We start from the raw sequence: 15,903 nt of genomic DNA on the forward strand, positions 1-15,903 counted from the left end.
TTGATGATGTTAATGCTAAAATTTGATGAATCTAAGCTTATTAATCAAATATCTCCCACTTTTAATATTGAATTTCGGATTTGGAGACTTAGGGTTTATACCCAATTTGGGGGTTTTACTTGAAATCAGGTTTAGACAAATTCTTGGGTTAAATCAACAATTAATGGTTGGGTTATGATTCCCTAGTACTTAATTTGGTATTTTGCCCGCGAATTTCCCTTTTTGCCCTTGTAGGCCCGTTTTTCCAATTTCTAGGGTTACAATGGACCTAATTAATATCGTAGCAATATTAGTATCATTCTCCACGATTTCTAATTTAGAATTCGATTATGCTTAGACTACTTTGGTTCTGAGCTTCAGAGGAAGGGCAAAGCAATAGAGTGACTTGTTGGTGTTGCGGTTCGGCAGTCCAGGTAGGTTATGGTTTACCTTTAGTGAGACTTCATATAGTAAATCACACATTTAGATTATGATGTCGGAGACAGCATGTGAACCTTCAGGTATGAAGTTGGGATGGATATTGCCTTAGGTTGGGCCTTGATGTGTGCTGGGACTAGCCACCCCGTTATGTGTACTTGGTTGTTTAACTATGTTGGCTTGATGCCATGTGTAGTTGGTAGGTATCGAGTTCTGTGTATCGTCCTGATTTGAATAGAATTGACATATCGTTATTGGTATTTGTGCTCAATATATGATAGCGTACCCTCCATTAGTACTTCAGTTATAGATATATATTGGCATGCCCACTATTGGTACTTGACTTGATATATGTTGGCATACCCATTGTTGGTATTGTGATGTGATGCGTTGTTAGCGTACCTCGTTATGGTACTTGTGATATTAAACCTGATTGTTGATTGTTGACATATGCATTGCACGTATTCTCTTATATTCATGCATGGCCGATACCCGATGATGATCCAGTATTATTGATTGACCGAAACTGATATTTGATAAACTCTTTTACTTGAGTGATTGTGAAAAGGCCGATGTTCAAAGATCCATTCCAGAATCGTTGTTTATATGAAACTGATATTTGATAAACTCTTTTACTTGAGTGATTGTGAGAAGGCCAATATCCGAGGTTCAATTCCGGAATCGTTGATTTGTGACACTGATATTTGACAGACTCTTTTTGAGTGACTATGAGGAGGCCGATGTCCGATGGTTATATTCGGGCATCCTTGTTGCATGGCCGATTCCGATGTTATCCCGGAATCGTTGTTAGTGAATGGACTCCGCGGGTCCCCAGGGTGGTGCCGGTGAGACTTCCCCCGTGAGCAATTAGCTAGGGTCCCGTCTGTCTGTTGGGAAAAGATACGGGATGGGTGGCACTTAAACTTCGCGAGTCACACTGGGTTGTGCTACCAAGACGTTGATATTTCCGTCCGGAGTACATGTGTACACTTCATTTGCATGGCACGACATCGCATTCATGCCATTATTGCACGGCATTGCATTATTACTTGATTGAGGTGTGGTGATGATTGGATTGTGATGTTTCTGTTCTGATGATTGTATCGTGTCGATTCTATTGTGGTGATTGGATTGGAACGGATATACTCAGACTTATCATATTGGGGTTTAGATGCTTACATAGGTGATGATGGATACTCGGTTGCGATTATATTGTCTCATGCTTGGTTGGTTTATTTGCTTTATTTTCTTAATTGTGTTAACTATGCTTAGTCGGCCGATGATGCCTACCAGTACTGTTGTTTGTACTGACCTGCACTTGCTGCATTTTTTTATGAATGCAGAGTATCAGATCGGATCTATTTCTCTGACTCGTGGTTGATCGACTCTTCAGCTTCCACTCGAGTTTTCCAGGGTGAGCACGGCGTCCGCTGACCTCGAAGACTCTTCTATTACTTATGTCTTGCTTTCCATTTTGAGACATGATTTCAGACTTTTAATATTCGGATGTAGATGCTCTTGTATGACCAGACCAGATACTGGGGTGGATTTCATTTACTTCCGCACTTGTTAATTTATATTATAATTGTGAGACTTACGTTACTTTACCTTCTTCCGTTATTTTCTACTATTTGTGAATGCTGAGTTGAGGGTTCGCCTACCGATGTGGGAAAGGTAGGTGCCCCCACGATTCAGTGAAATTAGGTCGTGACATTTTCCCTTCGTACAATCTTCCACTTATTAATAGTTTAAATATATATTTATGTGTATTGACTGCTGACTGTTCCGTTGTGGCTTTCATAATGTGGATTATAGAAGTAGAATCAATCCACCACGTGTTATAATTAACATCATCCAATTAGCTTCATAACATACAAGAGAGATTGAAGTCATGAATGCACTTTCTCCTGTTTCCATCAGCAATTGACCCTTCTCTTGAACTCACATGGCCATAAGTTCATTAATAGACCAATTATCCTTATGTGTGTTATAGAAGATCTTGAAAAGGTCGTATTGTGGAGGAAGAGAGATCAAAATTGAGTGCACAAGGAAAGTTTCAGACATTTCAATCTCAAGAGTCTTATATTGAGTCATTTTCTTGAATAAACTTCGCAAATGGACCTTGTGCTTGTCCATCCTCAATGTATCTACCGTAGTACTCACCACCTCTATCAGTTCTCACAATCTTAATTTGCTTTCTATTTAGCCTTGAAAACTTTAAAGGCTTCTAATGCTTCGTAGCATGTAGAGATACATGTATCGTGAGTAATCATCTATAAAGGTGATAAAGTATTTCTGACCATATGCGTCCATGTCTGGACAACATATTTCTGAATGTATGATTTGTAATATGATTGAACTCCTCTTGGCACATTTGTTTGATATTGGTCTACTTGCCTTTAATGCAGTCCACAAAGTACTAATTACTCCATCATTTACTAATCTCTTAATTCTATCTATGGAGATATGTTCTAATCTCCGATGCCACAAAATAGAGGATTCTAATAAAAAAAGAAAACGAATGAACCACCACAAATTAATGAAGGAAAAGAATGTTGGGGAAAATGTGAAAGCAAAAGCACCAATACCCAGAAATCAAACCAATAAGTTAAATATTCCAAAAGTGAAAGAACGAAAAGGCAAAGTCTAAAATATTAAATTCAGAATAAATAATAATAAGAAATACCTACAACTGTACTTCAAAATCATAAAGAAGAGATTCACGAATTGAGAGAAACGACATGTTAGCTAATTTTTTTTTTTAGTTTCCCACTCATTGTCCGGTATTCGTATTAGAGCCCGACTAAATTAAGATTTGTGTCACGTAAGGCCCACTCATGAGAAGCGCTCTCTACTAAGGATTTTTTCATGCCCAGGACTAGGGGCGGAGCTAGGTTGGGCCGAAGGATTACACTTTGTATACAAGGTTAAAATTTCGGCGAAAAATTACACTATATATACAAGGTTTTTTATGTATATATGTATATGTTAAACCCGCTTAGCTTCTTCGTGTCTTTATTTCTTTATATTCTTGAAATCCCTTAATAAAAATTCTGGTTCCGCCACTGCCCATGACTCAAACCCAAGACTTCTGATTAATGGAAGAGCAGCCTCATCCGCTGCCCGACACTATGGCATGTTAGTTAAATGTTAGCATCAGTAATAAGAGTACAACTTCAGTATAAAAAATGTTTGTACTTACCTCAAAAAACAAATTGTATTTCTGCTCGCATCTCCAATCTAGGGAAGAGCGCCCCGGGATGAGATTTAACATAAATCTTGTCGTTTAATTGAGTCAACAATATGCAAGAACATAAACACTAGTTAATTAAACTGCAATTAATAATAAGAAAATCTAATTACTATATGTAAAATATCACTCCAATTCTTGGGAAGAACCTGGGATAATTAAATCTAACGTATATCGCGTCGTTTTATTTAAAGTTTCCAAAAATATAAGCACATGTTAATTAACTGTTAGCTAGTAACAATAAGGGAAAGCTACACTATGTATTGTGTGTGTATATACAACATATATATGTTTACATGTTTTCCTTGTATCTCCCAGGTCTAGGGAAGAGCCCAAGTGCAGTGAATAAATAGCTTAGTAAATTTATGCTTTTAACGTTTGATTTAGTGACAATTTATGTACAGATTAATAATGTATGTAGGCATATCAAAGGCAGGTTGGATTAAACTTGGGTAGCTTAAAATTAACTTAATGCCGACATTAATCTAAATGTTGGAAAACTTAATGCGACATTTTAATAATGTCGTAAATAAATGTCGTAAATCATCTACCGACATTAATATAAATGTCAAAAAAATCCCGACATACAAATATACGACATTTGTACTAAGTGTAAAATAAATGTCGCTAAGTGATTTTGCGATACTTGTGGGTCTTAGTACAACATTTATAAAATGTCATCGTATAGTAGGCCTAACTTCTTGTAGTGTTGGTTTATCAGTTAAACCGGTTTTTGCACACTCCTAATAGGGATTAGGTATGCGTACACTCTACCCTCTTCAGACTCTATTTGTGAAAATGCAACGAGTATGTTGTTGTCGTTGTTGTAACATTGTTATAAAAAAATAAATTTAAAAAAACTCACTAAAATAAATATAAAATTAAATTAGGTAAACATATATCTCTAAAAATTAAATTAAGAAAATTAAACAGGAACCTTATACCTTATTTTGTCAAATATGAAACCAAAGGCAGTCACACAGCAGTATTGACTGCACAAACCCCACCACCTCACTTTTCACGGAAAACGCCAAAAGCCTTTGATTACTAGTACAACCAATACCAAATTCTCCTTTGTCTCAACTCTAATTTCTCTCTTCCTAACTACCTCTTTGTTCAATTCCTCTTTTCCCGTTCAACTAATCCTTGTCACCCACTTCCCTAACTTTTCTTCTATAAAACCTCCCTCTTGTAATTCCTTTTCTCCTCATTAATAATTCGATAGCAAAAATGGGAAGCCTTGATTCAAATAACAGCACTCAAACTCAATCCAATGTCGCAAAATTCAACCCACTTGACCCTGAAGAATTCCGTACCCAAGCCCATCAAATGGTAGACTTCATTGCTGATTATTACAAGAACATTGAGAACTACCCGGTTTTAAGCCAAGTAGAACCTGGTTATCTTCGTACCCAATTACCCGAAAATGCCCCTTATCGCCCCGAATCATTTGACACCATTATGAAAGATGTCACAAACCATATTGTCCCTGGTATGACACATTGGTTGAGCCCTAATTTCTTTGCATTTTTCCCAGCCACGGTTAGTTCCGCGGCTTTCGTGGGAGAAATGCTATGCAATTGTTTCAACTCTGTCGGATTTAATTGGCTGGCTTCGCCAGCCATGACGGAGTTGGAAATGATAGTCATGGATTGGCTAGCCAATATGTTGAAATTACCAAAAACGTTCATGTTTTCTGGCACCGGTGGTGGTGTAATTCAAGGTACAACTAGTGAAGCTATACTCACTACCTTAATTGCAGCTCGTGACAATAAGCTCGAAAATCTAGGTACCGATAATATTGGAAAACTCGTAGTTTATGGTTCTGATCAAACACATTCTACGTATACCAAGGCTTGCAAGCTGGCTGGTATTTTCCCATGCAATATTAGGGCAATACCAACTTTTATTGAAAGTGATTTTGCTTTATCTCCTGTGGTCCTACGTCGAGTTATTGAAGCTGACGTGGCAGCTGGACTTGTCCCACTTTTCCTCTGTGCTACTGTAGGGACCACTTCAACCACAGCAGTTGACCCTATAAGTCAACTAGCTGAGGTGGCTAATGAATTTGGCATTTGGCTCCACGTGGACGCTGCTTATGGTGGTAGTGCATGCATATGTCCAGAGTTTAGACAATATCTTGATGGTATTGAACATGCTAACTCGTTGAGTCTTAGCCCACATAAGTGGTTATTAAGTTACTTAGATTGTTGTTGCATGTGGGTGAGAGAGCCGAATGTGCTAGTAAAAGCTTTAAGCACGAATCCCGAGTATTTACGAAATAAACGTTCTGAATATGACTCAGTTGTGGATTATAAAGACTGGCAAGTTGGTACGGGTCGAAAGTTCAAGTCCATCCGTTTATGGCTCGTTATGCGTAGTTATGGCGTAGCCAATTTACAATGTCACATTAGGTCCGATGTTCGAATGGCCAAAATGTTTGAAGGGTTCGTTAAGTCTGACCCGAGGTTCGAGATTGTTGTGCCTAGGCGGTTTTCCCTCGTGTGCTTCCGATTCAACCCGGTTAAGGAATCTGAACCGGCGTATATTGAGCTATTAAACAAGAAGTTGCTTGATTGTGTTAACTCAAGTGGACAAGTTTACATGACACACACAAAAGCAGGTGGAATATACATGTTAAGGTTTGCAGTAGGTGCCACGTTGACAGAGGATAGACATGTAATTTCAGCTTGGAAGTTGATTAAGGAGTCAGCTGATGCTTTGTTGAAAAGAAGTTATTATGCTGATTAGGATCTTGTGTTAAAAGGAAAAAAAAAAAAAAAAAAAAGAGCTGAAGAGGAGGAGTAAAGAAAGAAAGACAAATTAAATAAATGCTTGGATTCTGTAAGATATGTTGGTGTATAGGCATTTGTGATTGTTTTGTAAATTTCGGACAAAGAAGTCAAAACAATCTGCAGTTGTCTTAATATATATATTTGAATAAAGATTGATCTGTAAGCTCTTTGGTGGAAGAAATTATTTATAAGCCCATCGAGGGCGTGTATTCTTGAGGATCTTTTTCTGTACTCAGTAATAAAAAAGCATTGATTATCAGTTCATCGTTTGTCGTTCGACAAGCTTAATTTGTCAGTTTTCTGATTGATTATGTTCTCTCAATACTTAATTCATCTGTTTCATTCATTCGAGGTTAAATTAGATTCTCCATAACCTTAAGCTACAATACAAATCTAGAAGTCCAAATATTGCAAAATATTACACACCTCAATATAATTTAAGTGGTACCAATACCCCCTTATTTGCCCACCTGGCAGAGGAGGTATACTCACCTACCTAAAGACACGTGAGATTTAAAAAAAAAAAGGACTAAAATGAAAAACTTTACATGCGTCACTTTTTTATTGAACATTATATAGCAAGATAATCTTAATATTCTTTTCTAATAAATAATTATTCTTAACAAGAAAAGATTTTTTTTTATTTATAAGATAAAAGGAATTTTTGTAGGTCCCACTTTCACTTTTAACTTTTCTTCTCTTTCTTCTTTCTTTTCTTCTCCCATGAATGGCAGTTCTCTGCCATGGACACAACCTTCACTTCTCCATTTATATACTGTCATCGCCACCTCCATTGCCACCCTGGGTGGTCCACCCATGTTACCATATAACTACTAGCTTCTATCCCACCTTCCTTAAAGTTGAATTCTTAACTTTATCAAAGTTCAAGCATTGAAAACAGTGACCCATAAACACACAATTCACCCTTACGTTCATATTCTTGACTAGCCAACTGATGTTTGAATTTTTTTGTCAAATAAGAAAGGTAATATGAGATAAGTTGGTAAGCTATTGAGGAATTAAGAACACAATGTCTCTCGTGTTCGAAAATCCAATTGATCTGCGTGTTATTGACGTAGAAACAATGGCAATCTGAGTTTGACACTAGATTTTATTTCGCACCTAATTCTTACTTTCTTTCAAATCGAGCTTGTTCCTTTTCCTCCGGACAAGCTCGTATGGTGTTCATGGCTTTTCTCGGAAAAGAAAAGATCACAAGAACTATGTTGTTCGAATCGAATAAGCAGGTGTATTTTGTGTTGAGATCCAAATTTATTGTGTAAGATTGTGCGGAATGGAAAATTTTAGAATAGTTTTTCCGGCAAGACTACCGGAGAGGCAGTTAGAGGGGCGGAGGAACTGACATTAAAGAAGGAAAAAGAGAAAAAGTACTTAAAATGAGAACCAAAAATGATTTTAAATAATTTAGTGGGTAGAAATTTAATGTAAAAACATATATAACAATAAAAAGAAAAGGACAAAATGAAAAAACGGTGAAAAAGATTGGAAAGAAAAAACAAATTAATTAGATCTATGTGGCAGCTGATGTGGCAGCATGTGTAAAACACCGCTTATCACAAAATTGGTTTTGTGTTTCCAATGGTGTATTAGTACCACTTAAATTATGTTGAGGTGTGTAATAGGTCGCATGTATAGTTTGAGTGTGAACTCGACATTTTGAGTATAGTTTAAGTGTCATTTGATGTATTTTGCCGAGTAATTAAGTATTCCCATCTTACTGCTTATTTGGATGGTTGTTATAAATGGTTGCATAACGTATCGTATTACATTGTATATACGAGTACAATATTATTTAAAAAAAAAAATTGGCTAGGAGGTAAAGTTATTAGGGAAAGGTGCAAATATACACCTTAACTTTGTGTGTTAGAGCAGATATACCCCCTCATTAAAAAAGTTGTGCATATACACCCTGCCGTTACACAAATGGTGCAAATATACCCTTTTCACTGACAATTTTTTTTTAAAAAATCATTTAACTTGTCTTATGATTAAAAAAATGCCATAGGTAGATTTATTTTTTTAAAGCCACGTGGTAATTTTTTTCTGTTGGGTCGGATCTGATTTATTTAAAAAGAATGGGTAGACTAATTTCTTTTTTAAAGCCAGGAAATATTTTTTCTAAACGAACAAGACAACCCATTAGAAATAAAAAAATTGTCTCGTGACTTTAAAAAAAATGGGTAGACTTAGGACCCGTTTGGCCATGAATTATTCACTTTTTTCCGGAATATTTTTTCACTTTTTTCACTTTACGTTGTTTGGCCATAATAATTCCAAATACAACTTGAAATTGTATTTGAAATTTGGAAACAACCAAAACCTGTTTTTCACTTTTCATTTTCGTTTTGGGCCTTTACTTATGTTTTGTTTTTCAATTTTTACCCCAAAATTTTTATGTTACTCAGTTTTTACCCTAAAAGTTCATACAACTTTTTTCATTGGTCAGAGGCAATTCATATTTGCTCAGTTGCTCTCCACTCCAACAACATTGAACATCATGTGCTAAAAAGCTTCTAAAGGAAAAGAAGCAGGTGAGAATTTTGCAACAAAACCATATTTAGAGATACTATATTTTTTGTGTACACCAGTAAGCCTCCCAGTTGCAGCTTTTTGATGGAAAGAAACCATCAGTTTTGAGCGCTCCATAAGCGGATCTCAAGTATAATTGCTATATTTCTCGCATTGGTTATATTTATTAATTTCTTTGGGTTGTTTTTGCTAGTTTTTAGAAATTGGGGGTATAAATCATATTTCATTTTTTTTTAGGAAAAATAGATTTCAACAACCAATTATTATTTGCAAAAACTATGGCCAAACACAACTCCAACTTCAAAAATTCCAAAAAAAAAAAAAAGTGAAATTGTTTTTGATTTCTATGCCTACTTACTTTTCTAAAGCCGCATGACATTTTTTTAATTTACGAGGCACTTTAACTTTGTGCACATCAGAAAACATTATTAAGGTTTGGTTGACTAATTATATTTTCCTTATGTATTTTTTATTTTCTCAATCTTTTTACTTCTTTCTTGAACAATTATTAGAGTAGTAACGATAAAAGATTTTAAAAAACAATCCTTTCTTAGTTTTGTAAAGCCGCAGGTATCTTGTAATGACAATGGAGAAGTAAATGACCGGAGGGAGTATTTCATTCCGGCTATTTGTTACTCAATAAAAAGAATAAAAAGACATCGTGCGTTTAAATTTTAGGTGAGATGGATTTACACTTTAACATGATATTAGAGCATGCAAAGACATTCTGAATTTGAATCTTACCGCTGCCATTATCAACAAGAATTTACACTGTTAAAGACAAATTCAAAATTTAAAATTAATGAGTTCATTCAGCACTCTTTGAAAATATGCATTCAAAACGTATAGTTATAACACTTAATTTTCAGAATTTTGCACGTATATAACTATGATATAAAAAAATAGTTGATTAAGATAAACTCATACCCACGAGGCCACGGCTATATGTTTGCGGGCGCTGACTTAAACAGAAATAGATAATACAAGATAGCAATATATAGAGCCACCACCTAATACCAACTTTGCGACATGAGTAAATTACTAGCTAGCTAGGTTGTTGGCCGATGATCGTTTATGGATAATATATATAACGTGCAGCCAAAGTTTAATTTATGGAATGAACATGGGTGACGTTGATGAGCAGCAGAAGCAGCTCGCGATATAAGATAGTCATGACTCACGCAGAGACAGATCCAAAATTTAAATTTTATGGGTCTAACCTTCAAGATTTTTAGCATTAAGTTATTATATTTTAAAAGCTATCGGTTAATTGATACTCCATCTACTAGTATTTGTTCTAATTTTAGTTAATTTATACATCAATTTATACTCCGTATAGAAGTATTGGGTTCATATGAACTCGGCACCGTTACTGTGGATCCGCCCATGGACTTATATATGAATGGTGGCACAATTGATTGCCCTATTTGTGTACGATCCTTATAGAAGGTAAGTGTCCATATATGTACGTAAGTACTTACTCTTATTTAAAACTATTATTTCTTGTTTCTTGTATATGAATTGAGTTTGTCATCTGCATGCTGTTTGACTTTAAATAGCTGATGTAATTATAGATGCTCCTCAAATTCGAAAGTTCTAGTTTCGATCGTATGTAAGCAGTTGAATACTCCCATATTTGTAGACAGTTATAGGAAATCTGGGAGCAACAGAGTGCCAGCAGACTTTAAATCTATATTAACGTCTCATAAATGCTAAAGGGATCGGGTGGTTTACGGTTAGTTACGTAGGAATAGTAATATACTGTCTAAATTTATGTAAAGGATCCGAAATACAAGAGTTAAAACGCTTAATTTTATTAGTTATAATTTTTTCAATTTTTTTTAAAGAAACACTACAACATAAAACATAAGACATCTGTAGCTACAAATTTAAAAGTCGTAGCTATTACCTAGTAATAGCCACAAAAATCAAATTTCATGGCTACCTACAAAATCATAAAATTTCTTAGCCACAAAAATCAAATTGACAAAGCTAATTCTTTGTTTTTGCTATAATTGCTAACAATCGTGGCAATAATTCCCTAATTAGCTACAAATTTATTGCTACAATAAAATTTTGTAGCTGATCATAAGTTTTTGTCACGCCATAAAAGTTACTGCAGCAATACAAACATTTAGCCACAATAAATTAATTGAAATAAAATGTTGTAGCTAAATAAATGTGTTTGCATCAAATTATAAAAAAATGTGGCAATAGTTCTATTATATAGCCACAAATTGTTTGCTACAATAAAATTTCGTAGCTAATCATAAGTTTTTGTCACGCCATAAAAGTTACTATAGCAATAATAGAAATCTTTTAGCTACAATAACTTATTTGAAACAAAATATTGTAGCTACATAAATATTTTGCTTCAAGTTATAAAAAAAATTGTGGCAATAGTCCAATGATATAGCTACCAGATTTTTGCTAAAGTAAAATTTCGTAGTTGATTGTTAGTTTTTGCCACGAGTTTAAACTTATTGTAGTAATAGTAACCTTTTAGCTACAATAAATTATTTGAAACAAAATGTTGTAGCTAAATAATTTTTTTTTTACTTCAAGTTATAAAAAAAATATTGCAAAAGTTAAATGATATAGTAGGTTTTTTGCTATAATCAAATTTTGGTGCTAATTAATAATTTTTGCAACGAAAATTAAATATCATAACTAAATAAATATCTTTGCTTTGAGTACTAAGAAGTCCTAACTAAATAAATATTTTTGCAATAATATCTTTATTGATATGGCATAATTAGAGGTGTTGATAGTTCGATTCAATTTTATATGATCTTGCTAGTAAGTTTTAAATATTTTTAAATGATGAAGATTATATCTAATTACTTTTGATTAACTAATTATAATGAATTTAAACAAAATTTTACTATGTCTCACTCAAGTTTTATCTTGATCAATTGTTTTTTACTCGGACCTAATCTATCTGAAAAATACCTTTTTGATCTACTATTAAATTCATTACTTAATAATTACTATAAATGTAATTATAATTAGTTGAACTGAGGATTAATAATTGAATTTAGCTATTATAGAAATGTATCTATACCATAATTAGTTACATCTAAATAAATGTATGATTAAATCTAATTACTTTTTATTAACTAATTATAATAAATTTAAACAAAATTTCACTAATTTTATTGAAGCTTCATCTTAATCAAGTGCTCTCCAAATTGTTATTTGACTCAGATTTATTTCATGCATCTTAAAATTAGTTTTATCGATCTAGTGTAATTAGGGACTCAATGATTCGATTCAGTTTTATAGCTTTCAAGTTTCAAAAATATATTAAATAAATAAGTGATTTTGTATTAACTTCTATTAACTAATTATATAAAAAACAAAAAATAAAAATAACTTCAAATTTCTCATGCAATCTTCATCCCGATCAAGTGTTTCGAGAATCATTATTTGACACGAACATATTCCATCAGTATAATACCTTTATCGATTTGATAAAATTAGAGATGTTAATTGTTCGATCCAATTCAATTTTACGGAACTTATTTGTAAGTTTCAAATATAATTTCAACACATAAGTGATTATATCTAACTAATGTTGATTAACTAATTATTTTGAACTCAAACAAAACTTCACTAAGTATAAGTGAAGCTTCATCTTGATCAAAACTTCCAGAATTGTTATTTGACATGTACCATCAAAATAATACATTTATCGATCTAATGTAATTCGAGGTGTTAATCAGTGTTTTAAAAGGCAGTTTTGGGACTTGCCTCGGGGCTCGCCTCGGGGCAAGGCACTAGCAAAATGCCCCAGGGCTCATGTGCGGGGCTTAATTCCTGCAAGGCTTACGCCCTAAGCGCCCGATTGTACGCCCTAAACACGCCTAACGCCCAACGCTCGGGGCTCGCCTAACAGTTCTTACACAATTATATGTTAAATTCCTTAATTAAAACCGTTGACCCTCATAATTCTTTAAGAAATGATTGATACTTAATAATTTTTCATTTACCGAAATAAGAAGATTGGGTATAACTCAAATAACAAGTCGTAGTATTGCATATTTACTATATGAGAACATCGTGAGGGTGAATATCACTTAATATTTCTTTTAAGAATACATAACCGAATTGTGAATTTTCACTTGTCATTGGTCTTTTGTCCTATGTATCAAAATTATCATATTTTATTATTTCTCTATTTGAAAGTAATTTTATTTTTATTCATGAAGGAATTACGTTTCAATTATAATACTCATAAAGTTGTTTATAGGGAGATAAAATGAATAGTATGATAGTAATATTGTTTTAACAAATTGTGATTTTTTCATTGTTTGAAAGTTAAGATGTTAGAGTTGATTTGCATTTCATAATAGCTTTTATTTCATTGTATTGTTTATACTTGTAAGGTTATATATATATATATATATATATATATATATATATATATATATATATATATATATATATATATATATATATATATATATATATATATATATGCTTTTCTTTTATTTTTTATGTAATTTTACCTATTTAAAAATATTTATTATAATTATATTATTTTATGAATACAAAAAATTAAATACTCATGGGCTTACGTGCCTCGGGGCTTACGCCTCACTGAGGCATATGTAAAACGCCCCGCCTTACGCCCCTGCCTTTTTAAACACTGGTGTTAATTGATCAATTCAATTCAATTTTATAGCTTGTAAGTTTCAAATATAACTTCTATAAATAAGTGATTATATTTATTATGATTAACTAATTATATCAAATTAAAACAAAACTTCAATAAGTCTGACTCAAATTTTATCCTCATCAAGTGTTTTTAGAATGGTTATTAATTTGACTTGCACATGCTCTACTGGAGCAATACCTTTATCTGTCATTAGAGGTTTTTGTCATTCGTATCAATTTAATTTTACAAGATCTTACTTAAAAAATTAAATAAATATAATTTAAATTTATCTTACTTGTAACTTTTAAGTATAATTTAAATAAATAGGTGAGTATATTTGATTATCTTTTATTAACTAATTATATCGAATTTAAATAAAACTTCGCTAAGTCTCCCTCAAGCTTCATCCTATCAAGTGTTTTGAATATTCATGTTATTTTACTCGGACATGATATATTGCAACAATACTTTTATCGATCTAGTTTAATTGGAGGTGTTCATCAGTCGGCTCGATTCAATTTATAAGATCTTACTTGTAAGTTTCAAATATAATTTAAATAAATAGGTGATTATATCTAATTACTTTTGATTAACTAATTATATCAAATTTAAACAAACTTTACTGTCTCACTCAAGTTTTATCAGGATCAACTGTTTCGAAAATTGTTATTTGACTTGAACCTAAACAATACCTTATAACCTACTATTAAATTGAATTAATTAATAATTATTGTAAATGTAATTAGTATAATTAGTTGAACTAAGAATTAATAATTAAATATATATTAGGAGGGAAACATGAAATTCAAATTGAAAAGAGAGAGAATGAATAGGTCAAAAAAAAAAATCCCTCCAAATTTTTTTCCTCTAATTTATTTGTGCCTAAATTAGAGCCTTCTTTTCCTATTAGGAGTGGAGAGAGTAGAGAACCAAAAACCCTAAACTCTCAAAACAGATCCAAAAAGCACGACTTCTTCCTTTTCCTCAATCACCTGATTTAGAGCCCGTTTGGATGGGCTTATAAGTTGCTTATAAGCCGTTTTTAGTTTTTTTTTAGTGTTTGGCTGACCAGCTTAAAGTCATTTTGTGCTTAAAATAATTGGATCCATTTGACTTAGCTTATCTAAAGCAGCTTATAAGCTGTTTTCAACTTATAAGCCAAAAAAATAAGTTAGACTACCCAACTTATTTTTTTTAGCTTATAAGCTGTTTGCAGCTTATAGGCATAAGCCCATCCAAACAGGCTCTTAGCTTCCATTTTCTTTTATTGATTTTAATCACCAATTCCTCTCTTTTCTTGTTCTTAGATTTGCAATTCTAAAATAGCTATTACAAAATATGCCTAGATAATCAATTTATGAATGTCATGTACAACAGAAGGTATATTTTCTTGTTCTTCAATTGTGTGCTCTGTCTTTTGAGTTTTTTACTTTTTAAAGATTTTGTCTCATACCCATAAAGAAATTAACTCACTCTAAATTCATTGAAGAGATGTGGCTATATAAATGATATAATATTGGTCAATCATCATCTATATATATCACCATGAAGTATTTTGGACCTTTAATTCCTCTTGGCCACTTTTTTTTTCGATCTTGTTCAATATTTTGGTCCTTTTGAACTTTTTTTTTTTTTTTTGGTCACTATTACAGTCAAAGATATGTTATTTGGCGAAAATTAAGTAGTAATTTTCTTTCTTATAACAGTGAAGGAAACTACATTTCTAGCTTGTTGTATCAAGTATATGGAGTTTCGGAATGGGATTATAGATTTGATAATCACTTTTCTTGTTAATATTTTCCTTTACTGACCGGCTGCTCTTTCTTCTACAAGGCAGGGGATTGTGAATGCATATAAAATAAATATTTGACCAAACTATCTAAAGCTGCAAATAAGGACAAGTGGAACAATAAACTTTTTTTTTTTCAATTAGACAAATTTGCGTGTTTATTTAATCATATCTAGCTAACTAATGTTCAATAAGTTTTTTAGGAAGCGTGGAAATGCATTGTGGAATCGACCAGGAAAAAAGCAAGCGAACGTATGGAAGAAGTTAAAAGGGAAGCTAAGGTACAAGCTGAAGAATGAACAAAAAAATTGATAATAAGATAGCAAAATTGGACAAACGCTGAAAAGAAGAATTTCGAATGATGTTCGCAGCTCAAGATCAACAGTAATTGCAGTTTTTGGAGGAGTACTAAATACATCAAAATCGACAAGGACATGAATAA

The 15,903-nt window shown here is 32.9% G+C and overlaps 1 protein-coding gene across 1 annotated transcript; it reads left to right on the top strand.

Annotated features, from left to right (window-relative positions):
* The first annotated feature begins 4,842 nt into the window (after positions 1-4,842).
* On the top strand, positions 4,843-6,724 carry LOC132618838 (tryptophan decarboxylase TDC1-like). Its single transcript, XM_060333841.1, has one exon. It carries the CDS (start codon positions 4,898-4,900, stop codon positions 6,416-6,418), a length of 1,521 nt encoding a protein of 506 aa, XP_060189824.1. The 5' UTR covers positions 4,843-4,897; the 3' UTR covers positions 6,419-6,724.
* The last annotated feature ends 9,179 nt before the right edge of the window (positions 6,725-15,903 follow it).

This window comes from Lycium barbarum, chromosome 11, assembly GCF_019175385.1.
Source record: "Lycium barbarum isolate Lr01 chromosome 11, ASM1917538v2, whole genome shotgun sequence".
Taxonomy (NCBI): Eukaryota; Viridiplantae; Streptophyta; class Magnoliopsida; order Solanales; family Solanaceae; genus Lycium; species Lycium barbarum.

Excerpts from the sequence above, each read along its gene's own strand:
- LOC132618838 (XM_060333841.1), top strand. The coding sequence starts at position 4,898 with ATGGGAAGCCTTGATTCAAATAACAGCACTCAAACTCAATCCAATGTC.